The sequence below is a fragment of the Chlamydotis macqueenii genome, chromosome 1 (assembly GCF_036417535.1).
Source record: "Chlamydotis macqueenii isolate bChlMac1 chromosome 1, bChlMac1.mat, whole genome shotgun sequence".
NCBI lineage: Eukaryota > Metazoa > Chordata > Aves > Otidiformes > Otididae > Chlamydotis > Chlamydotis macqueenii.
The window spans coordinates 134232181-134245489 of NC_141556.1; the positions used below are offsets into that span (position 1 = coordinate 134232181).

The 13309-nt window shown below is 40.7% G+C and overlaps 1 protein-coding gene across 6 annotated transcripts in view; it reads left to right on the forward strand.

Annotated features, from left to right (window-relative positions):
• Positions 1-464: 464 nt before the first annotated feature.
• The window catches only part of AP1S2 (adaptor related protein complex 1 subunit sigma 2), a 34888-nt gene continuing 22043 nt past the window's right edge, over positions 465-13309 (forward strand). Inside the window, exons 1-4 of one of the 6 annotated variants that reach the window (XM_086767687.1) lie at positions 465-763; positions 2121-2299; positions 10435-10543; positions 11508-11645. In XM_086767687.1, coding sequence (XP_086623813.1) covers positions 2121-2299; positions 10435-10543; positions 11508-11645 — 426 coding nt within the window. In that variant the 5' untranslated portion in view covers positions 465-763. Of the gene's footprint in view, positions 850-2120; positions 2300-10434; positions 10544-11507; positions 11646-13309 lie in introns of all 6 variants that reach the window. The other 5 variants (XM_086767697.1, XM_086767717.1, XM_086767715.1 and 2 more) reach the window with 5 other exon arrangements.

Genomic DNA, 13309 nt, shown 5'->3' on the forward strand with positions numbered 1-13309 from the left:
GATCTGGGGAGGTGGAAGGAGGAGTTTCAATCTCCGGGCGCCTGATTGACTGATGTCATTTCCCCAACTGCGAGCCTCGCCGGTCCATTGGCTGTTTGCGGACCGCTATCTGCACTGCGATTTCTGGTTGGCTGTTGCCGCGCCGCCTGTTGCCCTATCATAATTCGGGCCACGGGGGTAAGGTTCCTTAACCCCGCCTCCTGCCGTAGCCCCTCCTACCGCCGCCGTCAGCTCCTCCCTCTCCGACTTTCCTTCCTCTCATTGGTCAATGCTGTGCTTCGCTCCTCCCGCCCGCCTCCGCGCTCAGCTCCCCGATTGGGCGGCGGCGAGCTCCCTCAGGCCGCCTTCTTCGCCGCACTGCGCATGCCCTCATTCCTCGCCCCACCACCTTCCCCAGTGTCCCGCCCGCCGCAAGCCGGCGAGCTGATAAAGTTTTGTTCGGAGGAAGGGGGGGGGGGGTGGGGGGGACGGTGGCGCCTCCGGGCCCCGCCGGGCCCCGCCCCCTTCCGTACCCGCCCACCGCCCGGGAGCGGCGTCCGCGAGCCCGGCCCCGCCCCGCCTCGCCCCGCCCGAGTAGGGGGAACAGCGGGCGACCGTTGAGGCGCGCGCGCGCGCGCTCGTGCTGGGCTCGAGCCGGCGGCATCTCTCCTCCCCTCCCCTCAGTCCCGCTCGGCAGCCGCGGCAGCAGCAGCAGCAGCAGCTCGGGTAGTGGTGCCGCGTCCACCTCCTCCTCTTCCTCGTCGTTCTCCCCCCCAGGGGCACGGTGAGCATAGCCGCGCGGAGCCGGGCTCGCCTTCCTCACCGCGCCGGGACGCGGAGCCTGCCGTGGGGTGCGACGTGGACGCGGAGGTTGGGGATGTGTGCGCTCTCTTGCCCCCCGGATTGCGAGATCCCTCTTTTCCAGCCCGGCCCGAGGAGCGGTCGTTAGCGCCCCTCCCCGCTCCCCCACCATACAGACGCTTCCACCCGCTCCGCGCCCCAGGCTGGGACGGGCGGCAGTCGCCCCTCGCCCGGCGGCGGAGGGGAGCGGGCGCTGTTCTCACTCCTTTCGGGTTGGGGTGGGCCCGCACCTCTACGGCCGGCGGCGCCTTTCGGGTCGCCCGCGACTGCTCCCGCACGGGGAGGAGCTGCGGCGGCTGCTGGGGGCCGGCAGGGAGCCGGGAGGGTCGCCTGAAGGCAGGGGAGCGCGGCGGGGGTGTTGTAACGGCGGTGCCAGCCGGAGGGGAGAGCGGTCCCGCGGGGAGGGAGCGCCCCGGCACCGGCGGGCTTGGGAGCCGCCACCTCTTGTCCGTACTGGCGCTGGTCGGGCTTGTCACCCGGGGACTGGGCTGGGCTGGGCTTTCTCGTCGTGTTTCATGTCTGTCATATTCCCTGGGAAACTTCCTCAGCCCAATACAACTTTGACGGAAAGGAGTGGGGGGAAAGAAAAAAAAAATGCTATTTCCCTTAACGTTACGGCTGCTGGAAAACGCAGCCGATAAGTTCCTCTTAAAATATAATTGCAACATCACTCCTTTGGAGGAAGCAAAACCTGGAACATAGGACCGCAGGGAAGGCACTTAATCTCTACTCCTTTTGTGTAATATGAGAAAAGACTAGGCTTTTCTATGCCGTAGGACTCTCCATTGGGAGATTTAATGCCTTTTAAAGTATTCTGAGGCTTTTCAGAAAGATCTTAAGTGCAAATTGCTCCCGCTGTAAGGCTCTAATCCGGTGAATTGAAAATGAGTTTGGGTATTTGAGGAGACTACTGTGCTGAGGTTTTTTTTTTGTCATTTTCTGTAGTAAGTTGAAATGCAACCGTGCCAGGGTTGGACTTAGTTTGTCTGAAATTTGGATGTATTCACTCAGTACCTGGTGGTTCTCACACCAGTTTCTGAAACTTCTGTACGCTTTCTGCTATCTTTGCTTCAGGTGACCTCGTTCAGCAGAATCCTTTGTATTATTGGTACTTACAAATCTTGTGTAACATCTGCCACTGCTATAGAAATACATAATGTAGTTAGGATTTTTGATTACTATCTTGCTTCCTTTTTGGTGTTCCTCGCAGAACTCTTTTTAGAACTGAGAGACTGTGATTAATCCGTTTGTTCTTTTTTTTCCTTCTTCTAATTCAACAGATGCAGTTTATGTTGCTTTTTAGTCGCCAGGGGAAACTGAGGCTCCAGAAGTGGTATGTCCCATTATCTGACAAAGAAAAGAAGAAAATCACAAGGGAACTTGTTCAAACAGTATTAGCCCGCAAACCGAAAATGTGCAGCTTCCTGGAATGGAGAGACCTGAAGATTGTCTACAAAAGGTTGTTCTGTCTCACTAACCTCCTAATTGCCTTACATCACGAACAGTGTAATAAGTAGCAAGAAAATAATGGAGGTGGATTTTTTTTTTTCTTTGTTGTTTTTTTTCCCCTTCCCTATGCTGGTTATGGAGAAGACTGACTTTTCCCTTGAATCTAGTTTGATAACTAAATAGGAATCATTCATGTGTGGAAAATCACTCATGCATTTAGAAATGTGCTGAAGAAAAGAAATTAGGTTTCTGCTTTCATAAGGAGTGGTGGTTCTTAGTTCTCTGTTTAGATTCACATAGTACATAAATGTGTACAAATATGAAACATGTAAAATGTAATACATGATAAAGAAAAGCTAAATTTTATAAACATTTACCTCAGGCAATGACTTTGTAAGTCACCTGCAAATGTAACTTGCTTTTAAAGGTTCACAGAAACAAGAAAATTCTTTCAGAGTACCTAGTTTGGGGTTTTTTGTTCTTTTTTTTTTTAAAATTATTTTTTATTATGAATATAAAAGGCATTTTTCCTAATTGAAGAAATGATGGCTAGCTTTCTTTTGGTGGAAGTACTGTATAATTTTCTTTGCAATAGTTTCATTTGTCAGTTGTTTCCTAACTTCTCTAGGAGTATTTGGCAAGCGTCTTTTAGCTGTGTGCTAGTCTTCAGAATTTATTACAATGTAGAGATCTGAAAATAATTTTCTCCACAAATAGCAGTAATCATCATCCTGATTTGGTAGGCTGCATGTCTTCCAGCTGAAGCTGATGGTGTGAAACCTTGAGTTATCTCCCTTCCCTAGTTAGTTATAAACTTCAGAAGGTTTATGCATTCTTATTTTCTCGTTTGAGATAGTAAATCACTTGTGCCCTACAGTAACTATTGTTGTATTCTCTCTGTAAGGAGCAGAGAGAGAACTGGAGCTGAAATGAAGAGTTTGTAACTCTTTTGCAGTGTACCAAATGGGTAGAATCAAAAAGGTTTAGATGTTTTAAGTCCTAGTTTTCTACGTACGTTGGTGCATGTAACATCATGCATGTGAATGTTACCAGTCTGTCTAATTAACGCATGTACTTTAACACGAGGGGGAAAGAGGAGGAACAATACATGAGACTGTGCCTAAAGAAAGTATTTTTTTTTTCTTCTGCCTCGATTTTCTCACGAAACCTCTTGTACATACATGTAGACAAGCTTGCTCAAATGCTTTGTGTGCTCCCTTAAGCGATAATGCCTGCAAGTGCTCTTTCAGCTGGACTTTTATGGGACTAGATCAGAAAAATTCAGCATGAATAGGCCAGTCTGTTCCCTTCCTTGCCCAGTCTTGAACAGCAGTAGCTGTTCCAGTGGTGAGTTGATTCCACACAGCTGTTTTCTCTCCCTGCCTGTTCACTGCTGCTAACGATTACTTGTCATGCCCTTTTGTGTCTAGGGAACTGGTGGAAATTTGGGTATGACTGAGCTGCTGATAGTTGTGGTGTTCATGCATCTCAGTAGTGTGCTGTGAGTCTTGTGGTCAAGGAGAATGAATAAATTTGCTGGGAGATGTATCTAGACCTTTTTTGGCTGGATGTAGACTGCAGTCCATCTGCTAGAGGGCTGGTGTGCACAGCTGACTGCAGTAGCTTATTTCAGTGTCTGCACACCAGTCTGGCACAGTTGGTCTATGCGATATTGTTTGTATCAAGCTAATGAACATCTCAAATCTTGTTTTACTCTTGCTTTTTTGGCAAGTTTCATAAGGCTAAAACATCACCGGAAGGACTGGGTGTAAGAGGTGATAGTTTAAATTCCTGTATCTAATGACCATAACAGCTTTTATGTTTGTGGAACAGACTTTTTCCAATCATCACACTGCAGTTAAAGTTGATGAGTACCAACTAGTATGATTTCTTTGAAAAGGGAGATGTTAGGTCAAAAGTAGATAATCCCAAGAAGACAACCATAATAGTCAAAGTCTAATACTTTCTGAAAGGTGGGTGGCTAAAAGAGCAACACTGCAGCAACTTCGTGTAGTTTGTGAAACTGCAAAAGGCACTCCCAGTTGCTAGCAGACAAAAGGCTCCTGAGCATCTCTGTCAAGATCTGTTCTTGTCTGATCTATTATTGGGAAGGATCTTGACCTCCTGGTGTAAATGTTTTTCAATATAAGCTGTAAAAGTGTGTGCATAATGCTATTGTATGTGTTGCATGTGTGTATTGCTGAGTCTTAAGTTGCTGAAATTGATGTGCTATTCTTGTTTTGAGAGTGTATTTACTGTCAACATTTCAGGTGTAAGAGAGAATTGACCTAGATACTGCGACTCAAAGAATGGTTGGTTTTATTAGAAATATACTCAGGGGTCTCACTGATGTACCTTTTTGCAAGAACAGAATGAACTCAAATGCAAAATTGGCAAGCCAGTAGCTTTTACTGCCTTCTGATATTTAACATTTATCAAGAAAACTGAACTATTTTGATAAGCCTCCTTAGCTCTGTAGGACTTAATCATTATAGGATGCTTTCTGAATGAAACTTCAAGAAAATAGAAACAAATGTCTTTAAAATCCATTTGAATGTATGTGAATAACTTTTATTTTCCTTGCTTTCATACATGTAGCATTGATAATGGTGGCAAAATAGGGTCAATCATGTTACTGTTATTTTTATTTTAGAGCTACAAAACTCGGAAGGGTACGCTGCTTTTGACATAGTTCATGAATTGGGATGTATGTATTCTGTAGCTGATTTGGAAGAGAGCTTTTCCAGGCTGGTAGACACGAGAAGATTGAAAAAGGATGTGAGTTTCTAACTTCAAGAGACAAAGCTTTGAAGTGACTTGCTGGGGAAAAATAGAAATTCAAATATAGAAAACCAACAACAATTGCACTTTATGAAAATTGAGAGCAGAGAGCTGATCAGAAATTTAGCAAACAGAATGATTGATTGCTCTTCACGTTTTATCATTTTAAAAAACTAGCTGTAGAAGTATTGGAGCATATAGGGTAGAAGTTCATGCAGCTTTCCCCTGACAGAAGTGTGTTAAATGTTAACATTTCTACTTTTACTTATAAAAAAAAAAAGGGACTTGGGATGTGATTTTTTTCTCCTTTTTTGTCTTTGAAGATCTCAGCTGTTCACTATTTTAGCTTCTGGCAGTATTAGTTATTTTCCTTGTGTAGTACATTGGAGTCAAAATCATAATTGCAGAATAACTGGGTTTTATGTAGATTTTACTTTGTTGGTGTTTGATTAACTGAGATCATGGGACTTGATTATTGTTGATTGGTGATTTGATTCAGGATTGTTGCTTTGCTTCTGTGTGTCAGTTTGGAATTGAATTTGCAGTATAAAGTTTTAAAACTGTCATAGCTTGTGCTGCCCTTAGTGTTGTGGCAATCATGTTATAATTTAACATAAAATAACCATAATCATAGGTTGCTTTAAACACTTACGGGAAAATAAGTTTTAAAACTTTTATTTTTATCCCGTCCCTAAAAGAAAAAAAAAGAGCACATTCTGTAATTAGCGTGCCTCTTGGGCTCAAAATACTTTGAGCCAAGGTAGTCATGTGGCTAGAGGTATGTGCCCAGCAGATGACAGGATCGCTATGTTTCTTTCTTAACTGCCACTTGTATCTGTTAAAAATGTTACTGTGGTGTTGATTAAGTGGCTCTGTAAAACTGACTGAATGCAATTATTTTGGTGAGTTAGGTACTTAAGTTTGGTTATTGTAACTTGATCAGATTCTCTTTGTACAGGATTCTAGTTCACGTGGCACTAGGAGGACCTCAGCATCAAAAAGCAGCAGCTTTTTCTGAGAGGATCACCAGTACCAAGCTTATGTTTATTTCTAAAACTATGGGGGGGTATAGCCTGCTGATATGAGAAACTGTAAAAGAAATGCTTATCTTGGTTAGTGTTATTATTGTTAATTTCTTTATCTTTGGCTGAATAGTGACTGATGTGCCTGCCCTAGAGTCTCAGATCTTCTTGTTTTATTAAAGAAATGTGTTAAGTTTTTCTGGAGGAGGAAAAATAACCTTTTGCCAAGCACAACTTTAGTGATCTCATTTTTTTTACTGAGTGAACTGTGGTAAACTGTAGCCAAACCTCAGATTCCTGGGCTCCCTCAAGCACCTGTCTGCCACTTAGACAGCTTGGTTGTCACTTGCAGTTCAGCTCTGCTCATGCAAAACTCTTTAGGCTTTAAATTTCTGCAGCTAGAATTTACATGTAATGTGACTTAAATGCAGCTTTTTCTGGTGACAGACTTCCAGGGATGACTTCAAGCACACATTCTTTCATCTAGTAGGAGAACACCACTGAAATGGCAGAATTTGCAAGTTACACTCTGCCCACAGCGACCTGATCCCCCAGCAGAATTACTGAACCTGGCTGCAAGCAGAGTGGTAGCGAAGAACCTCTCTGAAACATTGCCTGCCAATTTTGAGGCTTCCCACTACTGAACTAGTGCTACTATTGGAGGGGAGGTTCATGAATTTCTGTTTCCTTCCACAAAAAAAAAAAATGCTAAGGTCATCTACCTGAAGGCAGGAATTTGCACAACTATTTATACCTTCTTTGTTTCCTCTTTGCTCTTCTATTCTGTATTAAATTCTTAGGTAACTTTTTTCCAAACTGTTTTTGGTCCCCTTTCTGACAAGTGTATGTGTCCTGGTTTCGGCAGGGATCGACCCCGACGCTGGAAAATACTGTGGTGGTTTAGCCTGAGTCACCACACAAGTTTCTCACTCACCCTCCCCCTGCCCAGCGGGATGGGGGAGAGAAATTGGGAAGAAAGGAAAACTGGTAGGATGAGATAAACAGTTTACTAAAATACTAAAAACTACAAAGATAAAAGAATACAAGGATATTAATATATACAAAATATACAAAATGAATGATTTCTCACCACCCAATGTTCAAATGACCGATGCAGCCCGTCCTGAGCAGCAAGCAAAAGGGGGAGAGCAAGCTAGCAAGGTAGAGGGAACAATGCCAGCAAGCAAGAGAGAAGAATAGGATGCCAAGGGTGCATGCCAGACTGGATGCCCGAATGGATGCCCCCTCCCATAAGCAACCCCCCTTATATGCTGAGTATGATGCTTATGGCATGGAATACTCTCTTTGGCCAGTTTGGGTCAATTATTCTGTCTGTTCTTTGCCCAGCTTCCCCCATCTGCACGTTAACGAGACTTTAATGAGACTTGGAAAGCCAGACAGTGTCCTTGGTCTCATTAACAAAACTCATATCATCAGAATGTTTTTATCAACATTCTTCACATACGAAATCCAAAACACACTGGCTACTGAGAGGAGAATTAACTCCATCCCTGCCGAAACCAGGACAGGATGATATTTATGATCAAGTATTTCCCTAAATGAGTGTAAGTACCTGATTCAGGGCTGAAGATTCTGCTACTAATACCTACTGAGGGCAAAAAAAAATCCCAACCCACACAATTGCAATAGGAATAAAAAGAGCAGAATGTTTCTTCCAGACTGCGTTACATCTGCCTTTTGTGTGATATGGCATACTTTACTATCAGGATTTGCCTTTTCAGTGAGTGCATATGAAAGACAGTATTCTGTCAGGCTCATCAGGAAGAAACAATGCTTCTGCAGAGCAGAAATCTTTTTCATTCTGAGTACAGTAATCTACTTGTCTTTGTATGAGCACTCTCTGTGTAAGCTTTTACACTTAGCAAAACCTGTATGGACACTTTTTTCTGATGCTCTGGCCTGCAGGGAAGAAAAATTATGGTAAACTATTTCCTTTGAGAACTCAGGTCTGAAGAAAGGTATACCTTTGTAGTGTGCTCATGCCCTTTGTGATGATGGCTGACTTGTGTGTGCTCTTCCACTATTTGCCATGTAGGCTTATTGAATCTGTGTTTGTTTTCTTTTGTTGACTAGTGATCCAGTAGTCACAGTTACTACTTAAAAATACTTTGAAAAATATTCTCTACATATAATAAATACCCACTGAGTAGTTTTTATTTCTCAGTATTCTTTCTTCAAAACTGCACTTGGCAGAGCTTGAGTATGTAGTCTACTCACTAGCTGCCAAATAAAGTATTTCAAAAGTATGTTACATTTTCTTTTAAATGAGGACACTGAGAGCAGACCACTTACGAAAAAGTATTTGATGTTAGGTAATCTCCCTCCCCCCCTCTGCACCCTATGCACCACCCCTCCCCCCCAGATTTTAAAGACTGTTTGCATTAAATATTTCTGTGCATCAAAAGAGGCTCTTAAGTAATAGGAAAGCACAAAAGGACTGTCCCATGTGGATAAATTTCAAATAGTTGAGTCAAATTTGATTTGATAAGGTCTGCTGGTATGTGATTCAACTTGTGTTTAAGCGCTGTATGAAAATAGTTTAACTACACTTCATTACCACCAGTGCTGCTTATCTGAATATGAAGAAAGCTTTGTTTAGATGGATCTGGCCTGAGTGCTGGTAATTAGTGTAAATGTCAACTAATGTGCCAAAAGCTTTTTTTATTTTTTTTTTCCTACCATGAAGTACAATAACATGGAGTTTGATTTACAAATTCCTCAGGAGGTTTGAAAATGTTTTTTCTTTATACTATCACTGTCCAGTACTTATTTTAAAAGTAGCTTTGTCTAAAAGATACCTTATGTAGATTGAATCTTGCAGGCTACTACAATGTCTATAAATGTCCTTCAAGAATTATTGAGGCACAAACACAACAGTGTAAAATAAAAAGATCGGTGCTCAGATAGAACTCCTGATGAGCTGACAAGTCACCACGGTAAAGAAAGAGCGAGGGAATTAGTGTTAAGTGCTTCAGTGAAGGTGTCTTTCTTCTCTGCCCATCATGTTTTGTGGTAGAATGGAAAGAAGTCATAAGCAGTGATTTTTCCAATAATAGTTTAGAACTTTTATTCAAAAGTTATTCTGATATGTTGTTCATGATGAAGCCATAGGAATTTGACTCAGCTAGAGCAGAGTGTTGGGGTGGTGGACTTTAAGGTCATAAATTATGCTAAGTGGCTAGGAGGCAAATTTGAAGATACTAAAAATACTGCCCCCCCCCCCCCCCCCCCAGACTTTTAGCCAAAATCACTGACTGTTTCTTTGGAGATTTAGAAAGTCCCAGCTCATAAAATGGTGTATACATTTCTGTGTGTGGGAAACACATGCATCTTAAACTTGTCATTCACATCTGAATGACTTGTTTTTTAGTAGGGCTGGCTACTCAGAGTGCTTCATGTGACCAATTGTCATCTCCAAACAGGCAAACAAAAACTGCTTCTGGTTCGTATAAATTATCAGTTACAACAGGTGTTAGTTGAAATTTCATGTGTGCCATTTGGTTTTGGCACAGAAAAGATGAAACGGGTTCTTCAGCTTTCATTCCTGTTTTGATTTTGCATCAGCTTTTTTAAACATGACTTGTTCAAGTGTATGATAGCACACAATAGAACTAGACGGTCTTTTTGTTAAAATGGAACTCAAGATCGTATCTGAAGTAAAGAATTCCCTGTCTTCCAAGGTAGAAATGGATTGCTAGGAACTAGCTGGTGGTCTGTTGGTAGTCTGATACCACTATGGTTGGTAGTGACTGTAGTTGGTAGTTGACTTAATAGCAATCAGAATATATGACATCAGTGTTAACTTTAGAGTTTTTGGGGTTTTTTTTTTTACATTTGTTAAATTCTCTATAAAGATCAAACCCTAATTGCTAATTCAATTTTTCTTTCCCAAGGCATTTTCTATAGTTTTTAATATCTCTGAGTGGCTTGTGTGATAAAAATTTAAGATTGAATCTATTGAGTAGTATACCAGTGTCTGGATGTTACAGATAGTAGAGAAAATACCTTGCCTCAGAACTCTGCCAAGAGGCTAAAAAAATGAAATATATTTCCTTTTCCTGCTACTTCTTAAGCTAATTTAATTCTGTCAGCTGAAGGATGATAAAGACTGAAGTCTTGTTTTACTCAAGGAAGGCAGATCCCTTTTGTACATGCATATGTCTGCTGGTCTTTCAGCCATTCTTTGGTAGAAATTATGTTGATGTAGAGTAACAGTATGGTAAACATGAGTATGAAGGACTACTGAAAACATAATACATCTCAAGTGTATTCATTTTGCTTGTGTTCTTATGCTAACATCAGGATTATTTTGTTATTACAGATATGCAAGCCTGTATTTCTGCTGTGCTATTGAAGATCAGGACAATGAACTAATAACTCTGGAAATAATTCATCGCTATGTAGAACTTCTTGACAAGTATTTTGGCAGTGTGAGTTAGTAATTTCTTTTTAACTTTTATAGATTCACAGTGTCTTTGTATTATGTCATTTTGTTTTGTGCCCACAGCACTTTTAAAAAAAAACAGGATCAACTAGCTGTTGAAAAGGTATATCTAACACATTTTGTTGCCTGCTTGGCCAAACTAAACTCATAGTTGCCTATATAACTGTTAAAATACAAAATTAAATTACTAGTTTAGGAGAAGCACTGTTATTAATCTGGTGTTAATTGCATGTATTTCTTTAATTTTGTAGTAGTCTCACTTGGGGGCAGATAAAATCTTATCCTTAGCTTCCTGTCTAGACACCCAGCTTGCTTTTCCCTGGCACTGCTCTACTGTTTGAGCACTTCTTACATCTGCTTCCAAAGGAGGCAGTTGGTTGTGAACTAGCAGGAGGAGTAACAAAAGAACAGACAGACATCTGCTTACCCAGATAGCAAACACAAACAATTGTAGTAATGTACGTTAGCACTTCTCGAAAAACTGCTGCTTGTCCTTCTGCCTTCCTAGTTCTTCTGACTAGGAAATGCACAGGATGAATAAGTAATTTGAAATTATTGGGTTTTCCAGTTTTTCTGTAGGATTGCATGATCTGGCTTTGGTTACTACAGGCAAGAAAATAACTTCTATTAGGGATATTCGCTTGCCTCGTGAAGAGCCATGTCAGACTGACAGTTGTGAATTGAACACTTTTTAACAACGAAAATGCTTTTTGAAGAGGTTGCTGTAACTGTTTTTAACTCGAACGATACAAATTTTTTCTTTTTTTTTTTTTTTTTTTTCCTCAAAGGACTGATATTTTTTTTTTTTTGTTACCCCACTTCTTAAAAGTTTGTAGACTGAGTCTAACATCTTGTTTGGTGAAGCTGTGAACAAGTTAAATTTCGTAAGAGGACATACCTCAATGGATAGTATCCGCTTATTTTGCAATAATACTTGATGTTCTTTTTAGGTATGTGAACTTGATATCATCTTCAATTTTGAAAAAGCCTATTTCATTCTGGATGAGTTCCTTTTAGGAGGGGAAGTTCAAGAGACTTCCAAGAAAAATGTTCTCAAAGCCATAGAACAGGCAGATCTTTTACAGGAGGTAAGCAAATTCAACTTCTTTGGCCGAAGTATCAGCATGGTAGGTTGTGACTAGAAGCAGCTTATGTTTCTCTAAGCTTGTAGAAAGTGCTTTTTCGCCTGCTTAGCATGTAGTTTCTAATTAGTTGTCCTGATTGTGTGATATGATTGTATTATCTGCTTTTTACGTTTTGTTTGGCATGTGTGTGTTGTAACCTACTGTGATTTTGTGTTTTGCTAGAAATGGAAGTGGCTGTTTTCTATGTCCACCTAGATAATTATAGTTCTTGCTGCTTTAACTTAGTTCTGTTCATGTGTCTTTCATTTCTTCTCTTTATTGTTCAATCATTAGTTTTTTGTCATACCTGATGCATGTTCACTTCTTTACTGTTTCATTGCTGAAATCCAGAAGCTAGACTCTCTTCTTTGAGACTCATTCAGGTATAGTTCTTATTCTCAAGACCTGTCTTTCTGCTATAGGTTGCTTACTCTGGCACATCTGTCTTTTTAAGTTGACAAAGCAGTAATAGTAGTGCCATAGAAACATACAGAATGATGCATAAGAACTTTTGTTTTTCACTTTGAATGTTGTTGTTTTTTGTTAGTAACTTTGAGGAAAGACAGATTGCATCTCTATCATTTTTCTTTGGTAAAGGTTTGATGGGAAGTGTTCAATGGTATAGAAAAACTTGGTGTAATTTCCCCATGTTTCTCCATCCTATTCTAGTGTTTTTTTCTTGTGGGGTGGCTTTTTTTTTTAATTTACTTGCTGTAGTCTTGAGGTCAGTGTTAAGGTCCTTGTATATCTAAGTGGAAGTCACAAAACTCTGCTATGCTGGAGGAATCATCATCAGTCTTGTCTGCAAGACAGTATGGTTTAACAGGGATGATGAATCTTAATTTTTTTTTTTTAAATGTGTTGAGCTTCACTGGTAAGCTTCTATATAAATGTAAGGTCCCATATTTTTTCTCCTCATGTGAACCTTCGCTTTATTATTTTGTCCTGTGAGTTAATTGCTTAATTCTCATATAAGCATTCTGTGTTCCACTTGATACTCTTTTTAGTTGAATGTGCTATTAATAGGATGGGGAAACACATAATGTTCTTTACCCTTGTAGTTGTGTTTGTAATCCTTTCAGAGTACAGGCAAATCTACAACACAGTAAAGTTCTCATCCGTCAACAGCTAGTTAGTGTCATGAACAAGGTCAGACATTACACCCAGATTTGCTACCCTCTTTTTTTAGGGAGCAAGTATATGCACTTAGTTACTTCTTGTGTTCTGATGCAGTTTTCTTGAGCCCTTCTTCACTCTTAGAAGGAATTATCTTAGGCAGAAGTCATGTTGCAGTTTGTGGGGTGGAGGGGGATGGGGGAAAGTAATCTGTTTATTCTCTTGAAGTCTTTTGCTCTTCTTTATATTAAAACAGAAGTAACAAATTAGTTATCTATTCCAATCTGTGTCCTGTAAATGCACAATTAATTATATGTAGAATAGAATTACTATGTTTTTCTCACTTGTTTTGAATTTTATTTTCACTATTTCCTTAGGGCTCTTCTAAAGCAAAAATGCATTCTACTTCTAGGAATTAATGACTGATTTTCTATACAAACAGTTAACATTCTCTTTTTATACTTAATATAACTTCAAGTTAAAAATTTTACACAAAAGCAATTATTACTTTT